At 36.6% G+C, this 23,036-nt stretch overlaps 1 protein-coding gene across 1 annotated transcript in view; it reads left to right on the plus strand.

Moving 5' to 3' along the window:
- Nucleotides 1-967: 967 nt before the first annotated feature.
- The window catches only part of TMEM196 (transmembrane protein 196), a 56,526-nt gene continuing 34,457 nt past the window's right edge, over nucleotides 968-23,036 (plus strand). Inside the window, exon 1 of the mRNA XM_008071163.1 lies at nucleotides 968-1,114. Coding sequence (XP_008069354.1) covers nucleotides 968-1,114 — 147 coding nt within the window. The remainder of the gene's footprint in view (nucleotides 1,115-23,036) is intronic.

A 23,036-nucleotide genomic window follows, 5' to 3' on the forward strand; every position in this document is an offset into this window, starting at 1 on the left:
ATGAGGCCCGCGTTGACGTAGGCATCGCCTCCCCTCTCCGCTGGATCGAAGCCCAGAGGGAGAGGGTGGGGGAGAGCGGAGGTAGGGATCGCTTGGATTCCCGCGGTGAGGGTCTGGGGGCGGGGCGGATCAAAGGCCAGCCGAGAGTCTTGGTCCTAGATCCACAAATACATCAGGCTTCTCTCTCCTCCGTCAGCCCCCTAAATCCCAATGAGGTCATAGCAATGAGACAGAATCAGATTAAGAGAGAGGGGGAGGAAGAGGACGACGACGAGGAAGAAGAGACCCAGACGGAAAGAGGCCATCAGACAAGGTCGCTGTTCCTGGCGACACAGCAACTGCGAGGAGCGTGGTGCTGAATTTCATCCACCGCCGGCTCTGCTTGGGGACCCAGAGATTCGCAGGAACACTTTGCGTTAACAAGAAAACAAAGGCGAGGAGCCGAAAGGGGGAAGAGGGAAGCTACGAGCAGTCCCCCTTGGATCTCCGGGAAGCAAAGCTCATCTCCTCGGCAAGGAAAGAGAAGGGAGCCTGAAAGGGTCTGGGAGGCTAAGGGGAGGAGCGGGGTTTCCCTGCGGAGACTGGGGACGCGGCAGGACTCTGGACAGCGCCTCGCTCGCGGGGCTCGGAGCTTCCTGGGATCCTCCACGTCTCCGGCTCTTTCTCCAAAGCCCTGCTGCTGGTGTGCTCTCTTATCCTGGACTCTCACCACCGAACCCCAAACGATCCTTCCACGAGCCCTGTCTGAACGTGCCAGGGGGGTGGAGCAGCCCTTCTGCCTCTGCCCGGCCAGGGAAGAGGGTCTCTGTTTCTGGAAATCCAGTCCTGGTGGATAATGCTTCGCTGGTGAAGAAAGAAAAGTTTGGGGATCTGGTAGGGGGTGGAAGGGGGAAGGAGAATAGTGGAAGAAAGAAGGTGGATGATTGGTTTCCCTCTCTGATCTGGAAGGAATGATGACCGAGGAAGGATGTGCACCAGCGGCCAGATTATTGGGAGCCTCTTGGTGCTCTCCGTGCTGGAGATAGGGCTGGGGGTGTCCAGCGTGGCCGTGGGGGCGGTCAGCTTCAGCCTGGCCCTCCGAGAGCACAAGCCGCAGCTCGGAGACTCGTCCCCGGTATGGAGCGGGGTGTGTGTACGTTGAGCCATTTCACTCTCTCTTTACCTCTTTATGGTGATGGTCAGTGTGCGTGTATTAGTCACTCCCTCCCTGGGAAACGAAATCTTAAATCTCCTCTGGCTTGCATGTAGGTTCTTGATGGCCAGCTTTGCTTCTTTATGCTGTCTTTTATTTATTCTTTTTCCTATCTGGGTTTAAGACCAAACTGAGTGGCTTTGTTTAAAGTTGGAGGGGTGAGGGGAGTCCGTTTCTGCCGACATTCTGCAAAGGGCTGCTCAGTGGTGCTGATTAGGGGGTCACACCTGTCAAGGGCAGACTTGTTTAGTCTTTTGTTCCATTTACAGGGAAAATGCAGATGGAAGAGTTACATCTTTTCCTGTACTGTATCAGGGGATAACAGGGATAGTTATGCATTTATCTCTGGGCAACTGTGCCCAAGGTTCACCAAAGACAACACCATTATGACACAGAGAAATGTGTACTTGTGAAAGGGGGCCTGTGGGTGCTTTTCACTCCAGAAAACAGTGCACTTAATGTTCCCTTGCTAGCTTTCTGAAACTTCACCTCAGAAGACTCTTTTGTAAGTTCTAGACAAACAACAAATGGTAACATATGTAACAACTCTTGAGCTGGAGAAAAAAAATCAGCATAAAGAGTACCTGACTGCTCAGAGGAACTGTTATAGTGATCTCTAGGTCAGATGGCAGACTCAACAAGCTTCTTTTTTATTAGGGTGAATCTCCAGGAAAGCCTGAGAGACCCATTCCACCCATTCCACCAAGGATCAATATAATAACTTAGTACTATTCTTAGCATGAACCTAATTATGAACAACTTTTTCTTCCTTTGAGTTATAAAGTTGTCACACAGTACTGGGTCTGTAGCATGATCTTACTTTCCAAGATAATGTCATAAGAAGTTACTGTCACCAAGAAGCAGTAGTGTGTTTAACAATCATGGTTTATTTACTTAAGTTTTAAGTAACTAAAAGAAAATGATCATTTAGGAGTTCAAGAAAAATCATTCCAAAGTAAATCTTTTTTTCAGAGAGGCTCTAACATTCTTGAAACTGACAAAATTGTGCTTTGAATAATTAGTTTTTATGTTATTTTTTCCAGGTGAGTTAAATATTTTTAAATTGCAGAGCTTAAAGGAAAAAGTTCTAATTCAACTCTAACATTGAATTAATCCAAGAACGCTTGTTTTGAATTCAATAATAAGTTACTATCAACCTATTCAAATAATTACCTTGTTCGTTATGGAATTTTTGTCAATGTATATATTAAATTTGTGTTTGAAAGGATAAAATGCACATCTTAAATCTGATCATTCTTATTCTTATATGTGATAGTAATTATTTTGAGTTGAAGTTATTTATCTTGTTGTTTTGTTGCTGTTATACAAGCAGAAACAAGACTTTAAAACATCCATTGGATAACTATCAAAATGAGTTGTAATGTTGGCATTTAGAATGGGGGTGAAGGGGAAGATGATTTTTTGATAGCTTAGGAGAAAAAGGCTCAAATACTTTCCAAATCAATCCCCTCTGAAATTTAATAAATTGAGTTAACAAACTTAGGTTGTCTCTAATAATATTAAAGTATTCAATTTATCTTTGAGAATTTTTGAAAATGGTTACATATCTTGGTACGATATAAGAAAAATAAATAATTTTTATCTCCCCTAAACTAGTTTATATTATCTAGATGAGTCTATGTATGTGTATGCATAAAAAATGAATCAGTTCATAGAATTTTGAATCAGCTCATGAAAAAAGCACCTAAATCAGTTATAACTATATAGTTATTATTATCAGTAATTATTTCCATTTTTTAACTGGCTATTTAGAGTAAGCAAAATTCACCTGAGTTCCTGGGACAATAGTTTTGAATTCTATTGTCTAATTCAGTAAAATAAAACAATACATCTGAATGAATGCATTTGAAACTAGAATGCCCAAACAGTTGCTCTTTTTTTCATAAACTCATAAAAAATATCAAATTCATGAAGAAATAAATGCCTGGTTGGGATCACTGTGTTTAGCAAATGGTAGGATGGTTAAGTAGATTTTTAAAATTATTTTTGGAAAGTCATTTGTGATACAATCCAAACTGCCTCAATTTATTCAATGACAAATTCATACCACCAATATTTATAGAGGACTGAGCATGTGAAAAGCATATGACTATTTACTACAGAGATTGTAAAAAAAAAAAAAAAAAAAAAAGATGGGTACATCACTAACTTTGTCAGGAAAGAGAAGTTAGAAGGTGACCTCAGAAAGGTACAGGAGCAAAAAAGAGAAAAGTTGAAGTGGTCAAGGAAATATTTATGAAAGAAGAATTTTATCTTGATCTTGGAAGTTTATTGGGACTTAGGATTAATGCACCATAATTTTAATTAATGTAGCACAGTGTAATATTTGAAGTCAGACTACCCGGTTGCAAATTCTCGATCTATCACTTGCTAGCTGAGGGGCTAGCTAAAGTTTCCTTATCTATAAAATAGAGTTGTTACAGGACACAAATTAACTACAGTTTGCCCTCCCCATCCATGGGAGATTGGTTTCAGAACTCCTGCAGATACCAAAATCAAAGGATGCACACGTCCCTTCTATAAAATGGCATAGTATTTGCAAAAAACCTAGGCACATTTTCCCATATACCTTAAATCATCTCTAGATTATTTACGATACCTAATACAATGTAAATGTTCAATATATTTGAACAACTATATAAATAGCTGTTCAAATATTTTTTTTGTATTTTTTTGTTGTTGTTGTATTGTTACTGTGTTCAAATATTTTCCATCAGAGGTTGGTTGAATCCATGGATGCAAACCCATGGATACAAAGGACTGACTAATGCTCATAGTAAGGTGGATGTCTTGTAGTAGGTACTGAGTACCTAGGAGCAGATATAATGCATGCACAGACTGGAAGTGGAACGCATAAGAAATGAGAACCTTTCACCCAGCATGAATGAAGGCAAAGAACTGGGAAAGGATGGGTTGTGTTCTAGAAAAGTAGTCTCTTCTATTTTTCTGGGGCATAGGTATATGAGAGGAAGATAAGGGTAGAAAGAGTGATTAGGACCAGACCATAGGAGGTTGTGTGTCAGTCTGAGGCAATAGATTTATTTCCTTATGCTTTTATTAATAATAATATCAATTCTTACTTCCCAAAGGTATTCTAGGAAGATGCAGAGGGAAGTTAAATAGAAAATTATTCATCTCTTAGTAAATCATGAATTAAAAGTCTATATTATTTGTGAATACCAAATGAGATTTTTCAGTAATTAACCTGTAAAAACGCACTCACCCTATAATCAGACTATGTTACTATTGGTGTTGAAGCTTTTTTCAACACAGTAATATCATTATTGCAAGATTTTTGAATGAAATGTAAAAGTCAATGGGTATAAAAGCTGCACTATGAAGGGATTACTTTTATAGAGAGAGACTGTAAAATTATAAGCTTTTGGTCTAGGACAAATGCACTAAGGTTTTAGGCAACTACTGTGTTTTGATTTTTAAGTCCCAAACATGCAAATACAAAATAGTTGGCTTAAAAATAAAGATAAGGGCTCAAAATGTATGAGATGGATGCTTACATAAATTATTTTCAGTCACTATTTTATAATCAGGCAGGGATGCTTCCTGGGATCAAAAATGTGGGCAATTAGAAGGGGAAAAAATGATTTAACCATAATTTCATACAGAAAGCTATAAAGGTATTAATAGCATTTTTGTTTCTTCTTGATTTATTTGTTTTAACTGATCACCAACAATGAAAACCCAAAGTCAGAAGGCATAACTGTTAGATGAAAATTAATAAGCCACTGAGTAAGTTGCTTTGGAAAAGACATGGTCAAGAGAATATAATTAATGTAAAAGATTTATGAGCAGGGAGTTAAACAGATAGGATTGTGTTATTAAGTTGCCGTGTTAAGTCACTTTTCTCAGCCCCCAGTGAACCATCTATAATGAGATTAGACTGATTTAGTAGTATGCTGATTCACAAATCCATAAGAATTTTATTTTGTTGCTCTATGTTGGCATTTGGAAATCTAGAGATTCAGATGGTAAAGTGCAAAACAAAGTTGATGCTGAGTCGTATAGTATATGCACCATGCTTTAATTCTATTTCTCTATATCTAATATATCTATACATTTTATTTTATTAAAATAACTTTTCTAAACCTAGCTTTCCCACATGTAAACCACAGGATAATATTTTCAAATACTTAAAATTTTTCTTATCTAAAAAATTTAAAGTTTGAGTGGTTTTATTGCTTATTTTTCTGAAGCATATTTGATTTGTACAATATAACTTTATCTGGCTAATAAATCTAGTGTTTGCATGGGTGAAATTTGTAGCATAATCAATGTACATACCTTTTCTGTAGACTCCTGATTCACCATGGCAACATCTCAGCCAGCTGTAAGATTTTGTTGCAATTCACCTTCATGCATTCTGATCCATTCCATAGCAACACAAATGAGGTGCTGTATGTAAGTAATAGATGCTACAAAGTATTTTTAATATTCAAACCTTTCAAATCATTTAATGAAAATGAAACACAGCAATAAAATAAAATACATCTCCCAAACTGTTACTTCAAATGTACATAATTTGAAGCTAGTGGGTCTCTGACCAGATAATATATCATTTCTCTCCGGGGTGAAAATACATAAGAGATTCATATTCTTTAACATAAGATTAAAACGTTGTCTATATCCTCAGAAAAATACAAATGTGTGTGTGTGTGTGTGTGTATGCCTAATTTACAATTAATTTTAATTATACAAGTAATTCATGAATGTATTATTTCAAAATGTTTTTAAAAATTAAAATTGAAGTCCCTTTACCTACTCTAGCATCAAAATTAGCCACCATTATATAGATTACTGACAATTATTAGTTATTCAAGCCTAAATACTGGGGAAATATAGTGAGTGTTCAAGAAACCCTTTCATTTAGCAAAAGAGATATTAATACACATTCATTTCTGGGGTTAATTGATAATGGTATGATGGAAACAATGATGAGTTTGCCATTATGTGATGAAGTTTTCATAGTTATATTCTGTCCACATGTACGTGGTATATTTTAGAATGTCTATCCAAATTCCATGACAAAATCTACTATAGTTCTTATTCAAGGGTATAACTAGTATTGAATCTTAGAAACAGTAGGAGATAATTGATAATATTGCATTAGTCACCTCCTTGCTGACAGTTTGTCTGATAGAAACATGATCTGAATAAAGTCAAACTTCTTAATTTAGATATTGTTGCCTAAAATATTTGAGTTACCTCTCTATATTGCCTTAATTATTGGCCAGATTATTCAATATGTACTTCCAATATAGCCAGGCAATTTAGTTTTTTATATACAGTTTTTTTGTGTGTATCACTTGGTCTCCGTGATACACTTAATTTTATTGGTAGCTTTATTTAAGTTGAAATACCTATCTTTGTCCTCAATAAAAAATACAATAGATGTGATGTGTACACATGCATGTGCACATACACACACATATACACAAAACCAATAATGGAGAAAATCCCAATAGTTTTATGTTCAAATGATGTTGGATCAGAAACATCATTTTTCTTGTGAAATGAACCAAATTTAATTTCACTACTGCATTTTAAAAGTTATATATCTATATACACATATATAAAATATATGTTATATATAAAAATTTAGTCCTTTTTATTCAAATGACATTTCTATACCTAAATAAGAGCCTGGCGTTGGTCAAAATATTTTACTTTATTGTTTTAGCAATCTAGAGAAATTACTTGATGGCCACTCTGCAGATAGATGTTTCAACATTCCAAATGGACAATGCCTTAAATGACGGTATACAAAGATTCTCTTAAGCATATTTCTAAGAAAGAGTTGGAGAAGAAATTGTGTGACTACTGATGTACAAAGCCATGCAGTCCTTCCTATGATTGTAGATCTAATCTCTCTATATACATACATATATACATATATATATACACACACATACACACACACACATATATATATGCACCATTCCAATTGATTGACAATCAGATTGGATTAGTATATTTCACTCAATATAAATGTAGCAGTGGATAAGTTATGTTCTTTCACTAAGTCAGTTTCCTTATTTGTAAAAGGAGGGCAGATACCAGTCCCTATTTTATGGAGCTCTTGTGAAGCTCAGAATACAATGCCTATAAAACTGCTAGCTCTGAGTCTGGCAGGGAGTAAGAGATGATGAGTTGAGCTGCCCTCTGCTGCCTTCTGCCACTCCTTACCTGCTTAGGACCTAGAGTCCACTAGTGATGCACTGGCCCTCGACATTTCCCCAATACCATTAATCAACCCTAGTATGACTCATTTTTTTGTTATTGCTGTTTATGTGTAGTATGTGTCTAGTTAGCGTTTGATTCAATGGAGTTATATACATTAGAGCACTAAATATGTATCAAAATATCTATATTAGAAAGGGCATATAAATATTTTAAACCGAATGAGGAAACTTAAAATACCTATTTTTTTGTTTTTATTTTAGAGCAGAAGAAAGTAGAAACTCTATCTTACAGGTATTTGGTAATCAGATCAATTAGACAATTATGCAAATTAGATAAATCAAAGAGTAAAGATAGAGTGACTACTGTTTTATGTCATGAAACAAAACCCTCAAAAAATTTATATCTATGTAAGTACTTGTCACAAGGTCAAAGTACAAGTACAAATCAACACCTCTATATAAAGGTACTTAGTATCTTGGAAAGTATATGGTTTTGCTTGAACTGCCCGAGTACCCTTAGAAGAAATGTTTATTACCTATTGTATTATTGACACATTTGTATTATTAACAGATATATCAGTTAAATATTTCGATTTCAACAATAACTATTATACCCTTAATTAGTGCCCATGATTTTTTGGTACCAGTATTGACTGCTGAATATCAATTTTAAGTTCCATTAGTTCATAATCTGTTGCTAAATATTGGAAAAATAATGTGGTAAAGGCAAAAATAAAATGCTAATGGTTAAATATATCAACTTGGGAGACAGGGAACCTTGATCTACTTACATCATAGAAATAATACTAGACATTACTTATTAATAGTTAACTAATGTCCAGATGTTTGCAAGTGCATTATTATTTTTAATTTTAACAACTTTGTGAAGAATGTAGTGTTTTATAAAGTATAGGTAGAAGAAAGAACTTACCTAGAGTCCACTGTTATTTATTCAGTTGAGTCAATATTTAAGGCCAGAAGAGTCTTATTTCAAAGAAAGTACTTTTTCTATTGCATTTTGTGGAATTTTGAAAATTTTCTTTAAAAAGTCATTCATTTAGGCCTGACTTTATGATTTGTTCCCTATCTCTGAATATAAGAATCAGACCAGAAGACATAAAGGCCAGGTTCCAATCATCTATTTTATCCATTTATCTAAAAGATACTGGATTAGTCAATCAGTCAACAAGCAAAGCCTCCTTGTTATTAGAACTGTGCAGTCTAAGATACTGGACCTGAATTGTTCCTGCTCTTAAGGCTTAAGCCTTAGCCCTAGAAAGAAAAAAAAACAACTCAACTTGGAAGGCTGAGGCGGAAGGATTGCTGGAGCCCAGCAGGTCGAGGCTGCGGTGGCCGGGAGCGGCCACTGCACCCCAGTCTGTGCGACAGAGTGAGACTCCAACTGGAAAAAAAAAAAAAAAAACTAAATCACACATCTCAAATTATGCTTAAATATTATGAGGACAAATCAAGAAGACACAGGACAACATATTTATCTCTCTAGTTAATTAGTTAGCTAGTTAGTTTTTTTGCTACAGGGTCTCACTTTGTCACACAGGCTGAAGTGCAATAACATCATCATAATTCACTGCAACCTCAAACTCCTGACTTCAAGCAATTCTCTTTCCTTGACATCCTGAGTACCTAGGACTACAGACACTTGTCATCACATCCAGCTAATTTATTTTAGAGATAGGGACTCACTATGTTGCTCAGGCTGGTCTTCAGCCCCCCACCTCATGCAATCCTCTTGTCTCAGCCTTCCAAAACCCTGGGGTTACAGGTGTGACCTCCCCCGCCCTGGCCTTGCCTAACAAATCTAAACAGAGTTTAAAGGGCTGTCGGTGAGGGGTCAAAGATGATTTCCTCATCAGAGAGGGTCTTTCATCTGGACCTCGGAAATCAGGCAGGTTTCCAGTGGGCAGAAGGGAGATGTGCTAAGCAGACCTTGACATGTGTAAAATCACAGAAAAGAATGGAAAGGTGATAAAATGGAGTGTTTTTGTGACATTGAGGAGACTAGCCTTGTTATCACAGAGACATATTCATGTAAAAACTGGTAAACAAAGTCCCACCTCATCTAAATTAGATGGTATTTGTTTTAAAAGACTCCTGGAAGAATGGCAAGACTCTGCTCTTGAGTCTCTGTTAGTTTTAGAGAGCTCTGCTGGTATAATTCAGTGATCATGATTCCAGGGCAGTTGGGCCTTGGCACTGCTGTTTAATTTCAAGGCAAAATACCAGCTTGGTCCCAAGAGATACATTCTAGATCAGAAGAAAGATTCAAGGAAGGTTTCAAAGTTGAGGAAAGTATAAATTTAGCATCATAAATCTAACCACATTTCAAGGGTCATTTCTGTTGATAGTAGGTTTGCAAATTCATAAATTCCTTGTGTGCAATTAATCTCACAGCTGACTAGCATACACGAATAGGAACTTGTACAATTCTTTGCAGGTATCAACATAACAAAGAAATGGAAATAGGTTTGGGAGCAATTAAGACTTGGATTTAAACCCTAGCTCTAGCATTTTCCATTTTATGCTTGAATAAGCTACATGATCTCATGGAGTGATCAGTTAATTCATTTGAAAATAGCAATACTCATGGAGTTATTCTAAAAATTAAATGTAATATTTATACAAAAGTATTCAATATACATGTCAGGTATTTAATAACCATGTCTGATCCTCAACAATGACTGCAGGCTTTTGTCATTTCTTTTTCTGGAAAACCCATATTCTGTGAGTTGTTTCTATTTGTGAATTATAGTAATATTTTATTTTTATATATTTCTGAAGGGAATCTTATAAGAGCATTGATAGAATGAATTGATGTTGGACTCTAGGCTTGCTAACATTTAGGTAATATCCTTTCTTAGAAAGTGGTTACTCTTTGGACATTGGTAATTGTGAGCATGTTTTGGATTACTAGAAATAATTGTTTTAGGTCAATATTGAAACAAGGAGAGATAATTTTTGTTTATCCTACCAAATAGAGATGTTAGTTTGGTTTTCTCATTATTTTTGACTGAACTTTTGAAGTTCGTAGTTCATTCTTTACTTGTCCCTGCCTATTATATTTCTATAGGGATTATTATGAAGTGTTAAAATTATAATGATAACATTAACAGTAGCATCAATGGCAGCTTACGTTTACAATATACCACATTGCCTAAGAACTCCAACTGCTTTCATTATGCCACTTAACTCAATAGACAAATTTATTCACTTAAGGGATGAGACCTTAAAGAATTTAGGATTTAAAAAATGAAATCCATAACAGGAGTAGGATAAAAAGCAAAATCACTTAAAGAAGGCAATATGTGCCGGAGCCAGGGGTATGACCACACATGGGTATAGGACAGATAGAAAGAGAAGCAACTCCTAGGAAAAAGTTGGTAATTGTTATTGATATACAATATGAGCTGCATTTTGGCTGCTAGTACCCTGATTTGGGGGCAAGTTCATAACACTGTGCCTCTCTGTGCAGCTGCAGTGTATTTCCATAACTGGCTAGTTTTCAAAAACGACCATGTAAATTGGATGGACAGTCATCTGTTGTGTTGGCAGTACTTGGGAAGAGCATAACTTTCATTCTCTAATCCCCTAGGGTCACTGTCTAGTTTCAAACTCAGTAGGATCAGGTCACAAATCAGACTCAAAGCTGGCATGCACCCAAGGGAATAAATATGTTTTCTTTCCCCTTCACTAAATCCATCATCTGTTCTTTAAACTCTGTTAGAGTTTCTACATGTATCAAGTTGTGAGGATCATATTTGAATGCTGTCCTACCACATTACACTATCTACGTTCATTTTACTCATATGTGACATGAAGGAAACTTAAACATAAAAAAATAAGTTAAAATATGCAAATTTGGATAATCTACATTAATACATAAACATTGTTATATATAAATATACTTACTAAATTGTTATTATCAACTTTATCACGCAGAGGCCCTGTATAATGTATATAAAAAGGTCAAATCTACCTTAATAAATAGAATATTGTTGATAGCATTATCTATACTTGAATGCTCAATATCAATCACATTCCTTTTACTTCCCTGTAGAAGTCATCATTATTTTAAATGTTTATATGTATTTAATTTTGAGATTCATTCATTTATTACATTTGACTACAGTAACAAAAATTTGGATTGGAAGGATAAATTCTTCTAATTTTGTTATTGCTATCTATGAGATGGGTTTTCTTTTATTTTGAGGATTAATGTGAATAATGACTATAACTAAGCTTTATTGAGACAATTGACTTTCAAATATACTGAAAATTCAAAGTTCCTCTTATCTAAAATTCACAAGTTTATTTATAATTTGTCTTGTAACAAATGGAGCAGAAACAGCTCTAACATCAAAAAACCATATTTACTTACCATGTTCAAAATATTCAAGAGATTATTTTGTTAAAAAAAAAAACCTATCACAAAAGGTTGAAACAGAGCACAATGCATAATGCATTTAAAATAAGTATTCATTACAAGAACTTTGAGTGGGAGATGTGAATAAATAGCTGATGAGAATTAAGACTGATTCGTTCTGTATACTGAGGGATTTGAATCCTGGGCCATTTAAAAGTCTCTGAGTTTTTTTAGACTTGGATTTATTTAGAAGTGTTTGCATGCCTATTAGCTACATGCTACATCTGATGAGTTCTTCTGAAATTTATTCTTCTGTTCATCTTTCCTTCAGTTACTTATGGTTTCTGAAAAGGTTTCTGTCACTACTCATGCATTCACATTTCACATTATGTGGTCATTCCATCTTTCCCTTTGGTGTTTTGGTTTAATTTCTGCATTTACTGTGACTTCTTCACCTCTCACCTGGTCTGCTAAGCCACCAAAATGGCCTAGTGCTCATGGCGGACAGCTTATCACATCAACATGTCTGTTGTACATTTTATCATCTTGGTATTCATTTTTTGTGTAATTGGCTATATTTGTGACAGGTCCTGTAGCTGTTGATAAAGATGTATATATACATCTTTCCAGTTAAACTGATTGTGACATTTTCTGTAGCAGAAAAAACATGGTGTGAGAATCTATATGGTTTACTTTATTTCAGTGCTTCATTCTAGGGTAGGAAATAAGAAATTAGTTTGGGTTTAAGGGAAAAAAGAATTAGCTGGGTTTTCTATAGACTAGGGAAAGAAAGAAATATAAATAGGAAGGGGAAAAGTTGCTTCTTTTAAAGATGAACATTACACTAAAATGCAGAAGAATCGAGAGAGGGGAAAACCAAAAGTCAAGGCCATCGAGGAGATCTGTGACCTCAAAAAAGGTAGAGAAGGCTCAAGGACCTGGATTGTGTGATAGCACAACTCAGGGCTCAGGATCCTGCTCCCTCCAAATTGGGCTTATTTAGATGGGGCCAAGTCAATGCTGAAGTGAGTGGCTATGACATTGATGATTTGATGTGTCTGAGCACCATGGTTCACACTTAATTGGGAAGAGACAAGAAGAGAAATAACAGCATGGTGTGCTGTGACACCTTGAACGCCAGGAGGACAGGTGCCTATTGTCATTCTCATGAGCTCATTCTCCTCAGTTCTCTTTTCTATTTGATTTAGTCAACAAATATTGATTCCACAGCTACCATATTCTATTTCTGAGTTAGGTCTTGAACATCTAGCAGTGAATAAATTAATCATGATCCTTGATCTCCTGATGCTTAATTTTAAAAAGAATACATCCATTGTTTTGTTAAACTCTGGTGTGTCCACGTGGCTCTTTGAGTTATGGCTGCCACGTTTCCTAGCTTTGGCCTTCTCCCATAACTTAGGGAGGTGAATCTCTCTTTCTCTCATTCTCCCTCTCTCACTAATTTACTTTTTTTTTTTTTTTTTTGAGTTGGAGTCTCACTCTGTCAGCTGGAGTACAGTGGCCACCAGAGTGCAGTGGCACTCTCGTGGCCACTGCACCCTCGACCTGCTGGGTTCAGGTGATCCTTCCACCTCAGCCTTTCAAGTAGCTAGAACTACAGGTGCATGCCACCATACCTAGCTAATTTTTTTGATTTATTGTAGAGAAGAGGTCTTGCCAAGTTGCCCAGGCTGGTCTCGAACCCCAGAGCTCAGGCAATCCTCTTGCCTCTACTTCCAAAGTGCTGGAATTACAAGTGTGAGCCACTGCACCTGGCTCTAATTTACTTTTTAAATAAACAATATTTTTCAATCTAAAAAAGAATATAGATGATGAATATATACTGCACTAATTAAAATTACAGGTTTTGCCATGTTAAACAGGAAATATATACACTTATGACAAATGTAAAAGAACTTTATTAACAATGGGGAAAATCAAGAAAAGAATCTTTTAAGAAGTAATATTCTCAAAAGATTGATGAGACATTACTCAGATATAAAGGGAGAAGAGCAGCCTGGGTATAGATCCTGAGATAAGAGTATGATGTGTTCAAGGCACTGAATGAAGACCAGGGTGGCTGGAGTATGGCAAGTGGGGAGGAGGAATTTGAAGGCAATGGAGGAGGTAGAGAGGCAATTTCAAACTTTATATAAATGCTAAAATATTTTTATTTTCCCCTAATTATAATAGGAGCCATTGAAAGTTTTTAAGCAGGGAGGGCACAAGGTTATATTTGCATTTTAAGGAGATCATTCTGGGCTGCATTTTAAAAAAACATATTGAAATCAGACAAGAAGTCACACATCTAGTTAAGAGGCTACTAGGATGTGTGACACAGTGGTTACTAGAATGAGAGTTGAGATGGTAAAAATAGAGGAAACACTGATACTCACTTGACAAAACTTTGTGCTTAAATTTTATGTCACTATAGAGGGAAGCATTAAAAATGGCTCCCAGATTTTGAATTAAAGCGACTAATGGGACGCAGTTTTCATTTACTCTTTTGAGAAGTAGATAATTAGAAAACTGAAAATCTCATGAGTTTGTGTGTGTGGGGGGGGGTTTGGATGGGAGGAGGTCAAGAATCTATTTATGAACTATAAAGTTAGAGGTTCCTGTGAGATATGAAAATGGAGAGATGCTGTGGATTGTTAGATGTGTCTACAGTTCAGAAGAAAGGGCTATGCAAGACATTTCCATGTGGGAGTAATCTGTAAATACAGAGTATTTACAGCCACATGTTTTGTTGAGTCCACCTCCAACAAAGCCTTTAGTTAGTATAATATTCAGAGGCTGAATAGTGATGAGGAGCAAGAAAAGAGACTGAGAAGTCTGGGCAGAGAACCATGCTAAGGACCAGGAGAGCATAGTGTCAGAGAAGCCCAAGGAGTGACTTGCCTTGTAAGATGAGGACTGAAATGTGGTGGTCATTGTTTACTTTAGCAAAAGAAGTTGAAGAAAAGCAATGGGAGTATAAGCCAAGCTAAAGTGTGCAAAAGAAAGAAAGAGAAATAAGAATCTAGAAATACTAAGAAGCTTAATAGTGAAGGGAGACATCTCTGGGTTGCAATAGGACAATAGATGTAAAAGGATTTGGAGTCAAGGGAAGTTTTTTGTTGTTGTTGCTGTTGTTTTTGTTTTCGTTTGAGTTGGAGTCACACTCTGTCACCCAGGTTGGAGTGTAGTGGCATACTCACTGCTACCCAGCATCTACCAGCTGGGCTTCGGCAATTGTTCCGCCTCAGCCTTCTAAGTAGCAGGAGCTACAAGCGCATGCTACCATGCCTGGCTAATTTTTGATTTATTGTAGAGACGAGGTCTTGCCAAGTTGCCTGGGCTGGAGAAGTTTTCACTTTTAAGAGAGATTCTGGAACACTTTTGCATGCCAACATGGATAATGGAATAGAAAGGGAGAAAATAAATATGCAGAGAGAAAAAAATCTTTGAGCAAGTGAAGAGTAATTGGATTTAGTAAGTGGGACTTGTCGATAAGTTTATCTTTGTCTATTGTAAAAAAAGAGAGAATGAGACAAATACAAGTGAAGATGCAGAGAGTTTGGGCACTTTAAAGGCCAGTGGTGAGACGAGTCTCAAACAGTTTTTGTCTAGTCTGAAACTCTAGCAGTCAACCGCTGAAGGTAAGGAAGAGATAGAATTCTAATGCGGGCACACTGAAAACATCAATAAAATGTTTTTTCTTCCTATTGGATGAAAACTATAATTAAGTCACATAATATAACCTGGATAGAAACTTAAAAATAATTTATTCTAAATCCATTATTTTACAGATAAGTAAGCTGAAACCGAGAATTAGTATAGCTGGTTAGCTATAGAACCAGGACCAGAGTCCAAATTACCTAATTTTTATTCAAACACTATCTCCACAGATTCCTCAAAATCTTAAGTATTCTTAAAAGAAGCTCTTCCCAAAAAGGAAAATGCAGTATATGGCAACTGCCCAAACTGACCAGGAATAATCCCAAATTACTGGCATTGCTAAACTATGATGTACATATAATAAATATGTTAACAGATTTCAGGGGTTTCTACCTATTTGAAGGTTTCAAAGAAATGGCTTTCTATCCAAATTTTGACATGCTTTCCGTGTTTTTCCAGATTAAGTGGGAAATGAAAGTTAATTTTTAGAAGTTAGCTAATGTTTTCCAAACCACAAGGGCTATTGACAAATTTAAGTAAGTAAGAGAATTGCCTTCAAGAAGATTTTAAAGATAGATACCAAAGCTCATTTATCAAGCAGTGAACATTCAAAACTTCAGACTAGAACTGGCAAAGTCTTGTAGCTACAAATCACTGAGTGTTTTCTTTTTGATTAAAATACATAGGAATCAGAATTAACAGATTTACTACACCATTTGCCTGGAGTACTTAGAAAAAATATTCATATACACATATATGTATATTTATTTACATATTTATATATGTAAATGCAATTATATATTCAATTTATATTTTTAAAAGTTAATCTTTTTTATGCATTTGTTTTTTTTACCATGGATATAGTAGAGTGTATTTATAAGTGATAGAATGTACTGAGTTTTCTAATATGAAGTTAAGACACTAAAATACCATTTTAAAAGATAAGCAATATTCACTGCCTTTATACTTATTTACTTATAATTACAATATTTTCTCAAAGGAACAGCTATTTTGGAGGAAAAGGAGGAAATTTAACTCATGAATTTGCTAATGTCTTTTCAGCTCTAACCAATATATATCATCAACCATCTTAGATTCTCAGAATTCAAAAGTCTTTTAAAAAGAGACACAATGGCCGGGCACGGTGGCCCAAGCCTGTAATCCCAGCACTTTGGGAGGCCGAGGTGAGAGGATTGTCTGAGTCCACGGGTTTGAGACCAGACTGGGCAACTTGGTAAGACCTCATCTCTACCATAACTAAAAAAAAGAAAGAAAAAGAAAAAATAACAATTAGCAAGGCAAGGTGGCGCGTGCCTATAGCTCCAGCTACTTGGAAGGCTTAGGTGGAAGGATTGCCTGAGCCCAGCAGGTCAAGGCTGCAATGGCTGTGAGCATGCCACTGCACTCCAATCTGGGCAACAGAATGAGACTCAAACTCAAAAAAAAAAAGGAGAGAGAGAGATAGAGTCACAATGTATTACAAAATATTAAGATGAAAGTATCCACTGCAGTAAAAGATGATAGTATACAATGTCTTTTGCAGGTAGATAGAAAATTGCCTCTGAAGCTCTCACATAATGCAATTAGCGAATTTAGGAAAGCATTGTATCTCTTGAGTGATAAGATATTTGGGAGAAATTTTTGTCTCCCCTTAACTTGTGGCCATCACTAAAATTGCACATCATCTAGATTAGCACAAGCAAGTACAGCAGCCAAGCCACATGTAACCATTGAGTGCTTGAAATGTGGCTCATCTGAATTTACATGTGCTGTTAGTGTGTAATACACACTGGATTTCAGAAACTGAGTATTGGAAAAAATGTGAAATATCTCGAATTTCTTATGCTGCTTACATGGGAGTATGATAATACTCTTTATATGTTGGGTTAAATAAACTATTATTAAAATTAATTTTACCTTTTTATCTTTTGATGTGACTACTAGAGAGTGTAGTTTTATATGTGGTTCGTATTTATGGCTTACATTAGATTCCTATTGCACAGTTCTTGTCTGGATACAGTTTTTATCAAAAGAAGTTATTTCTGATCCAGAAACTCTTCATGCTTTGTTTTGCTTAGATATTAAATGTAGGAGAAGAAAAATTTAAGTCAACTCAAATTATTAGTGAGCTAAAAAGTCAGAATTGGCATAGTTGGTTGCTAGAAACAACAGAAACAGCTGAGTGTTACACTACAGCATTTCTCAAATGGATACCTAAGTTACCTGTTCCCATGATCCAGGCCTTTTAAACTTTTTTAAATGGTAAAACCAAAGTCTCTGTGTGACTTTTTATTTAAGGGATTTCAAGTACCATCAGCAAGTACTAAAGGTGTCCAGGGTGAAGGGAGACATTTCCCTCACCTCTCCCAGTGACCTGCAGTTCATTCATTCATTCATTCATTTACAAATATTCACTGAAATTTTTACATGTGCCAGGTCCCATGTTATTGATACAAATTTAAGATTATTTTTAAATAGCACCTGACTGGGGGAAGTTTAAAATCTTTTGGAATGACAGAACATAATTAATTATTACAAAAAAATATGATCAGTACATCAGTATTAAAATAGACATTAATACAATGTATTTTATTATGTTCTGACTAGGGCTGAGAAGAAAGGTTGAAGAAGGCATCATAAAGTTAATGTTTATACTAAATCTTATGTTCAAGAAGGAATTTTTCACATGAAGTAAGTAAACATTTACTAACACCCGCCACATACCACAGTCAAGGCTAAACACTTTCACACGAGTTGCCCCTTTAATACCATAATTGTAAGATATTACCATTAGTCTCTTTATTCTTTTTTGTAATTATTTTAGACTCAGAAGGTACACATGTGTATTTATTCATTCTTATAAAAGAAATAGAGAGTATCATTTTATTATAAATAATATGTTTAGTATCAGAAAGTTGTGTTTTATGGCATGGAATAATATCTGCTAAAAATAAGTAGGAAAATAGATTCGTGATCAGAGAATGTCAGAGCAGGAAGGGACTCTCATCTCAGTTCCACCCAATCTAGCTTTCTCCCTTTTAAAGATGAAGCACAGTGAATGAACTGAGCTACTTAAAGCAAACAAAAAAACAAAAAACAATTGGCAAATGAAGATGGAGTAGCCACCTATGGGGTTCTGTTCTGAAGTGCAAGCCAATTTTTTAACAGCACATGGCCTTACATGGCCTTAGCTAGTTGGTTGGCAAGCTCTTGGTCCATGACTACAGAAAACAATTCCATCAAAAACTGCACTCTCATAGCAACACATTTTAAATCCTTTTAATGATTGACTGCAAGTTTCAGCTTATTTGTACAAGATTCCTCTTTGTATTTTACTAGAGTTACAATTATAATACTGTTGACTTGTTTATCGTGTAATTTTCCCTTTTTAAAACTTCTAATTTCTTTTTACCTGCTCTCTTTCATTTCCAAAATATTTATTCATTTAACAGGACTGATCTCATCAAGATAGTTTTGGTAATACAAAACTTTAAAACATACAAGACCCTAGAGCTTTCCGGTGAATCCATTTGACAAATAATTATTGGGTTAAATTTGAATGAAGCACTTTCTTGAGAATTTGAAGATAGATAACACACTGGGCTCTGAATCCCAGGCTTTATAGTTGATCAAGGAAATATACATGCAAATAATAATAGATAATGAGCATTTGGGTTTTTTCTAAATTATTTATATCTACTGTGCCATTTAATGGTTACAGTTATTTGATGAGGTATCATGCATCAGGTTAAAGAGAAAGCTGGAAAAATAATTCAAGTAAATTTCGGAAAGCCACACAGCTAGAGAATGGCACAGCCAGGATTTAAATTCAGTCAGTATGACTCCATAGTAGTCGTTGTTTATCATTAAGCTATGCTGTCCCCTAATAAATCCACATAACTATAGTTTAGTACATAATGGACTGTATATGCAAATCTTGTGGATGGCACAAAAGAAGGTGAAGAGCAAGATGCATGACTTCATGAAAGACATTGCTTTGCTGGCAAGCATGGAAAAATGAAGCAGCAGGGTTTGATGAACGGTCATGAGAGAAAGGCATTCCAGGGTGGTAGAGGGAGGGCCCAAGAGAGTTTGAAACAGCAAAGACAATGTTGGTTTCCAAGCACAGAATGCACAGAAAGAAGAAAGTCCAAAGAAGTAAGCTTGGACTCACTGTGAGAAACTTGAGGACTGTACTGTGGGATTTGAATTACACACATCTTTAGAAAGGGACAGATACTAAGCATATTTTAAAGGTTTTGAAGATAGGAGTGACAGGAAACAATTTATTTAAAGAATAATCACCTAGGCAGTAGTGTGAAATTAAAACAAGGGGCCGGGCTCGGTGGCTCAGCCTGTCATCCCACGCCTTTGAGAGGCTGAGGTGAGTGGATTGCCTGAGCCCGTGGGTTCGAGACCCGCCTGGGCAGCGAGACCTCATCTCTACAATAAATCAAAAAATCAGCCGGGCGTGGTAGCGCATGCCTGTAATTCCAGCTACTTGGAAGGCTGAGGCGGAAGGATCGCCGGAGCCCAGCAGGCGAGGTTGCAGTGGCCAGGAACGGCCACTGCACTCCAGTCTGGGTGACAGAGTGAGACTCCAACTCAAAAAAAAAAAAAAATTAAAACAAGGGGACTATACATATCTTTAATATTAATATTTAGACTCAAAATGAAGGAGGCCAGGCGTGGTGGCTCACTCCTGTTATCCTAACACTTTGGGAGGATGAGATGAGAGGATTGCTTGAACCCATGAGTTCGAGACCAACCTGAGCATCATAGTGAGACCTTATCTCTACAAAAAAATCAAAAAATTAGTTGGGCATTGTGGTGTGTACTTGTAGTTCCAGCTACTCAGGAGGTTGAAGTGGAAAAATTGCCTGAGCCCAGGAGGTCAAGGCTATGGTGAACCTGAACATACCCTGCTCTCCAACCTGGGAGACAGAGTAAGACACCAACTCAAAAAATTAAAGTAAAATAATGAAGGGAACAGCAGTAGGAATGGAAATACAAAGGGCACATTTGAGAAACTTCATGGAGTCTGGTTCAAAAAGACTTAATGACAGATAGGCTTTGAAAAATATGGGTGAAAGACATTGGCAATTAAAGTTGACTTTCTGCCTGGGTTAGAGAGAATAAGAGAGTGTAATGAGATCACAAAAACAAAAATGTAGGCAGGTTTTGGAAGGGGCAAAAAAATGAAATAAGTTTAAACAAGTTGTGCCTCTAATTCATTTATTCATGAAATTTTCATGCATCAATTATGCATCAGACATTGTATTACATACAATGCAATAAAAAAACAAGAAGATATGGTCCCTGTCTTTTTTTTTTTAATTAATTAATTTATTTATTTTTTGAGTTGGAGTCTCACTCTGCCGCCTGGACTGGAGTGCAGTGGCTGCTCCCGGCCACCGCAGCCTCGACCTGCTGGGTTCCGGCGATCCTTCCGCCTCAGCCTTCCGAGTAGCCAGAATTACAGGCATGCGCTACCACACCCGGGTGATTTTTACATTTATTGTAGAGATGAGGTCTCGCTGCCCAGGTGGGTCTCGAACACGCGGGCTCAGGCAAATCACTCACCTCAGCCTCCCAAAGGTGTGGTATTACAGGCTGAGTCACCGAGCCCGGCTGGTCCCTGTCTTTAAGACACATATTGTTTATGGGGTTGAGGAAGGGGGAAGACAACCATTAAACATGATCATACAAATAAGTATTTGATTACAATTCTACAACGAAAATAGTGAGGGTGCCATAAGGGCTTAAAACAAAAACTCAGTTCAGAAAGTTATTGAAGTCTTCCAGGAAGAAGTAACATTTAGGCAGCAAGTTGAATTGTTAATAGAAGTCATCTGGTTTAAAAAATATATAGGATATTTGAGGCAAAGAAAACAGCATATGTATGTCCTTGTGATGGGAAGGAATTTGATAAGTTTCAAGAAGTTAAAGGAGAAATAGTAAAAGTTGAGGCTGGAGAAGGCAGATCAGGAAACATTTTATAGGTCATGTAAAGATTGGGTTTTTTTTGTTAAAGTCAATGTGATAACATTGAAAGACATTTAAACATGGAAGTAACAAGTTCAGAGAAAAGTGGATTTGATGAAAGCAAGGAGAGTACAATTTGAAAGTTTTGCTGTAACACTGATGAAAGATGATAATGGTTTGGAATAAAGTTGAAGCAATGGAATTTAAAAGAAGCAGATACATTTTAGATATGTTCTGGAGACCAAAAGAACAATACTGTGTGGTTCACTGAATATGGTACAAGAAGGTATGAAGGAGGTATCAGCAGGAGTCCCATATGTCAAGGATAATAACTGAGTGAATACTTGTGCTATTTTCAGAAGCAAAAAAAATGTTGGAGGAGGAAAATATTTTCAAAGGGAGATGACAGTGATTAGGACAATATGAGGGTAAAACATTTTTGTGAGTCTTCTCAGTGCCTGATTCTTCCAATTGGCTTTGTTCTTCGTTTTCACATGGTGGCATACAGCAGTTCTGGAGTCATATCATTACTGTCCTCAGGGCCAGTAGAAAAGAAAGTCTGCTTCCCTGACTTAATTAAATGAAGTTTCTAGAAAGTATTCTCTGATTGGCCTTACTTATGTCATTTATTCATATCTAAAGCAATTACTGTGATCAGGAAGACAGAAGATCCTATTTCATTAAACCTGGTTCATAGGACTCTGGTAGATGAGAGCTCATTACTGAGAATGGGCAATAAGATGGTGTCCTCAGCAGAAAAATAAAGTGTGCTTGCCACTAGATGGATAAATATTTAACAACAAAATAGGCTGGACTCAGTGGCTCAGGCCTGTAATCTCAGCACTTCAGGAGGCCGAGGTGAGTGGATTGCCTGAGCCCACAGGTTCAAGACCAGTCTGGGCAACTTGGTGAAGTGAGACATCATCTCTCCAATAAATCAAAACTTAGCCAGGCATGGTAGCATGCATCTATAGTTTAGTTCCGGCTACTTGAAAGGCTGAGGCGAAAGGATTGCCAGAGCCCAGCAAGTCAACTCAGGGTGGCCGTGAGTGTGCCACTGAACTCCAGCCTGGGTGACAGAGTGAGACTCCAACTCAAAAAAAAAACAGCAAAATAACTGCTTTGTGTCAACACCCACTGTAATTAATACTATCAAATTAGATAAAGAGAAGACAAAGATGCATTGGTTTGAAATATGGGCAAGAGCATGGTTGTGAAAAAGACAGTTGGGATTCTGTTTCTGAGTTCAGACACAGGTCAGTGCCTGGTATGCAGATGTGAAAAGTTGTTGGGAGAGAAGTAATAGCTAAAGCCACAGAGAGCACAGAATGAGAAAAGCAAAATGGTCCTTGAGTAATATCAGCTTAAAGGATGAATTGGGAAAGGATTCAATAAAAGAGATTGAGAAATGATGGGGAAAAGGCAGGACAATCAGGAGAGTGCCATGAAATCCAATAAGGAGAATATTTCAAAAGTAAGAGAATGGTCAATAGGGTGTTATTGGCAATCTTTGAAAGACAAATATAAGTCTATATTCATTACTTTGTTTATTCAACAAATAATTACTGAGAACCTATTGATTGTTAAGTACTATAACCAT

This window comes from Carlito syrichta, unplaced genomic scaffold, assembly GCF_000164805.1.
Source record: "Carlito syrichta isolate Samal-C Ts95f unplaced genomic scaffold, Tarsius_syrichta-2.0.1 Scaffold314134, whole genome shotgun sequence".
Taxonomy (NCBI): Eukaryota; Metazoa; Chordata; class Mammalia; order Primates; family Tarsiidae; genus Carlito; species Carlito syrichta.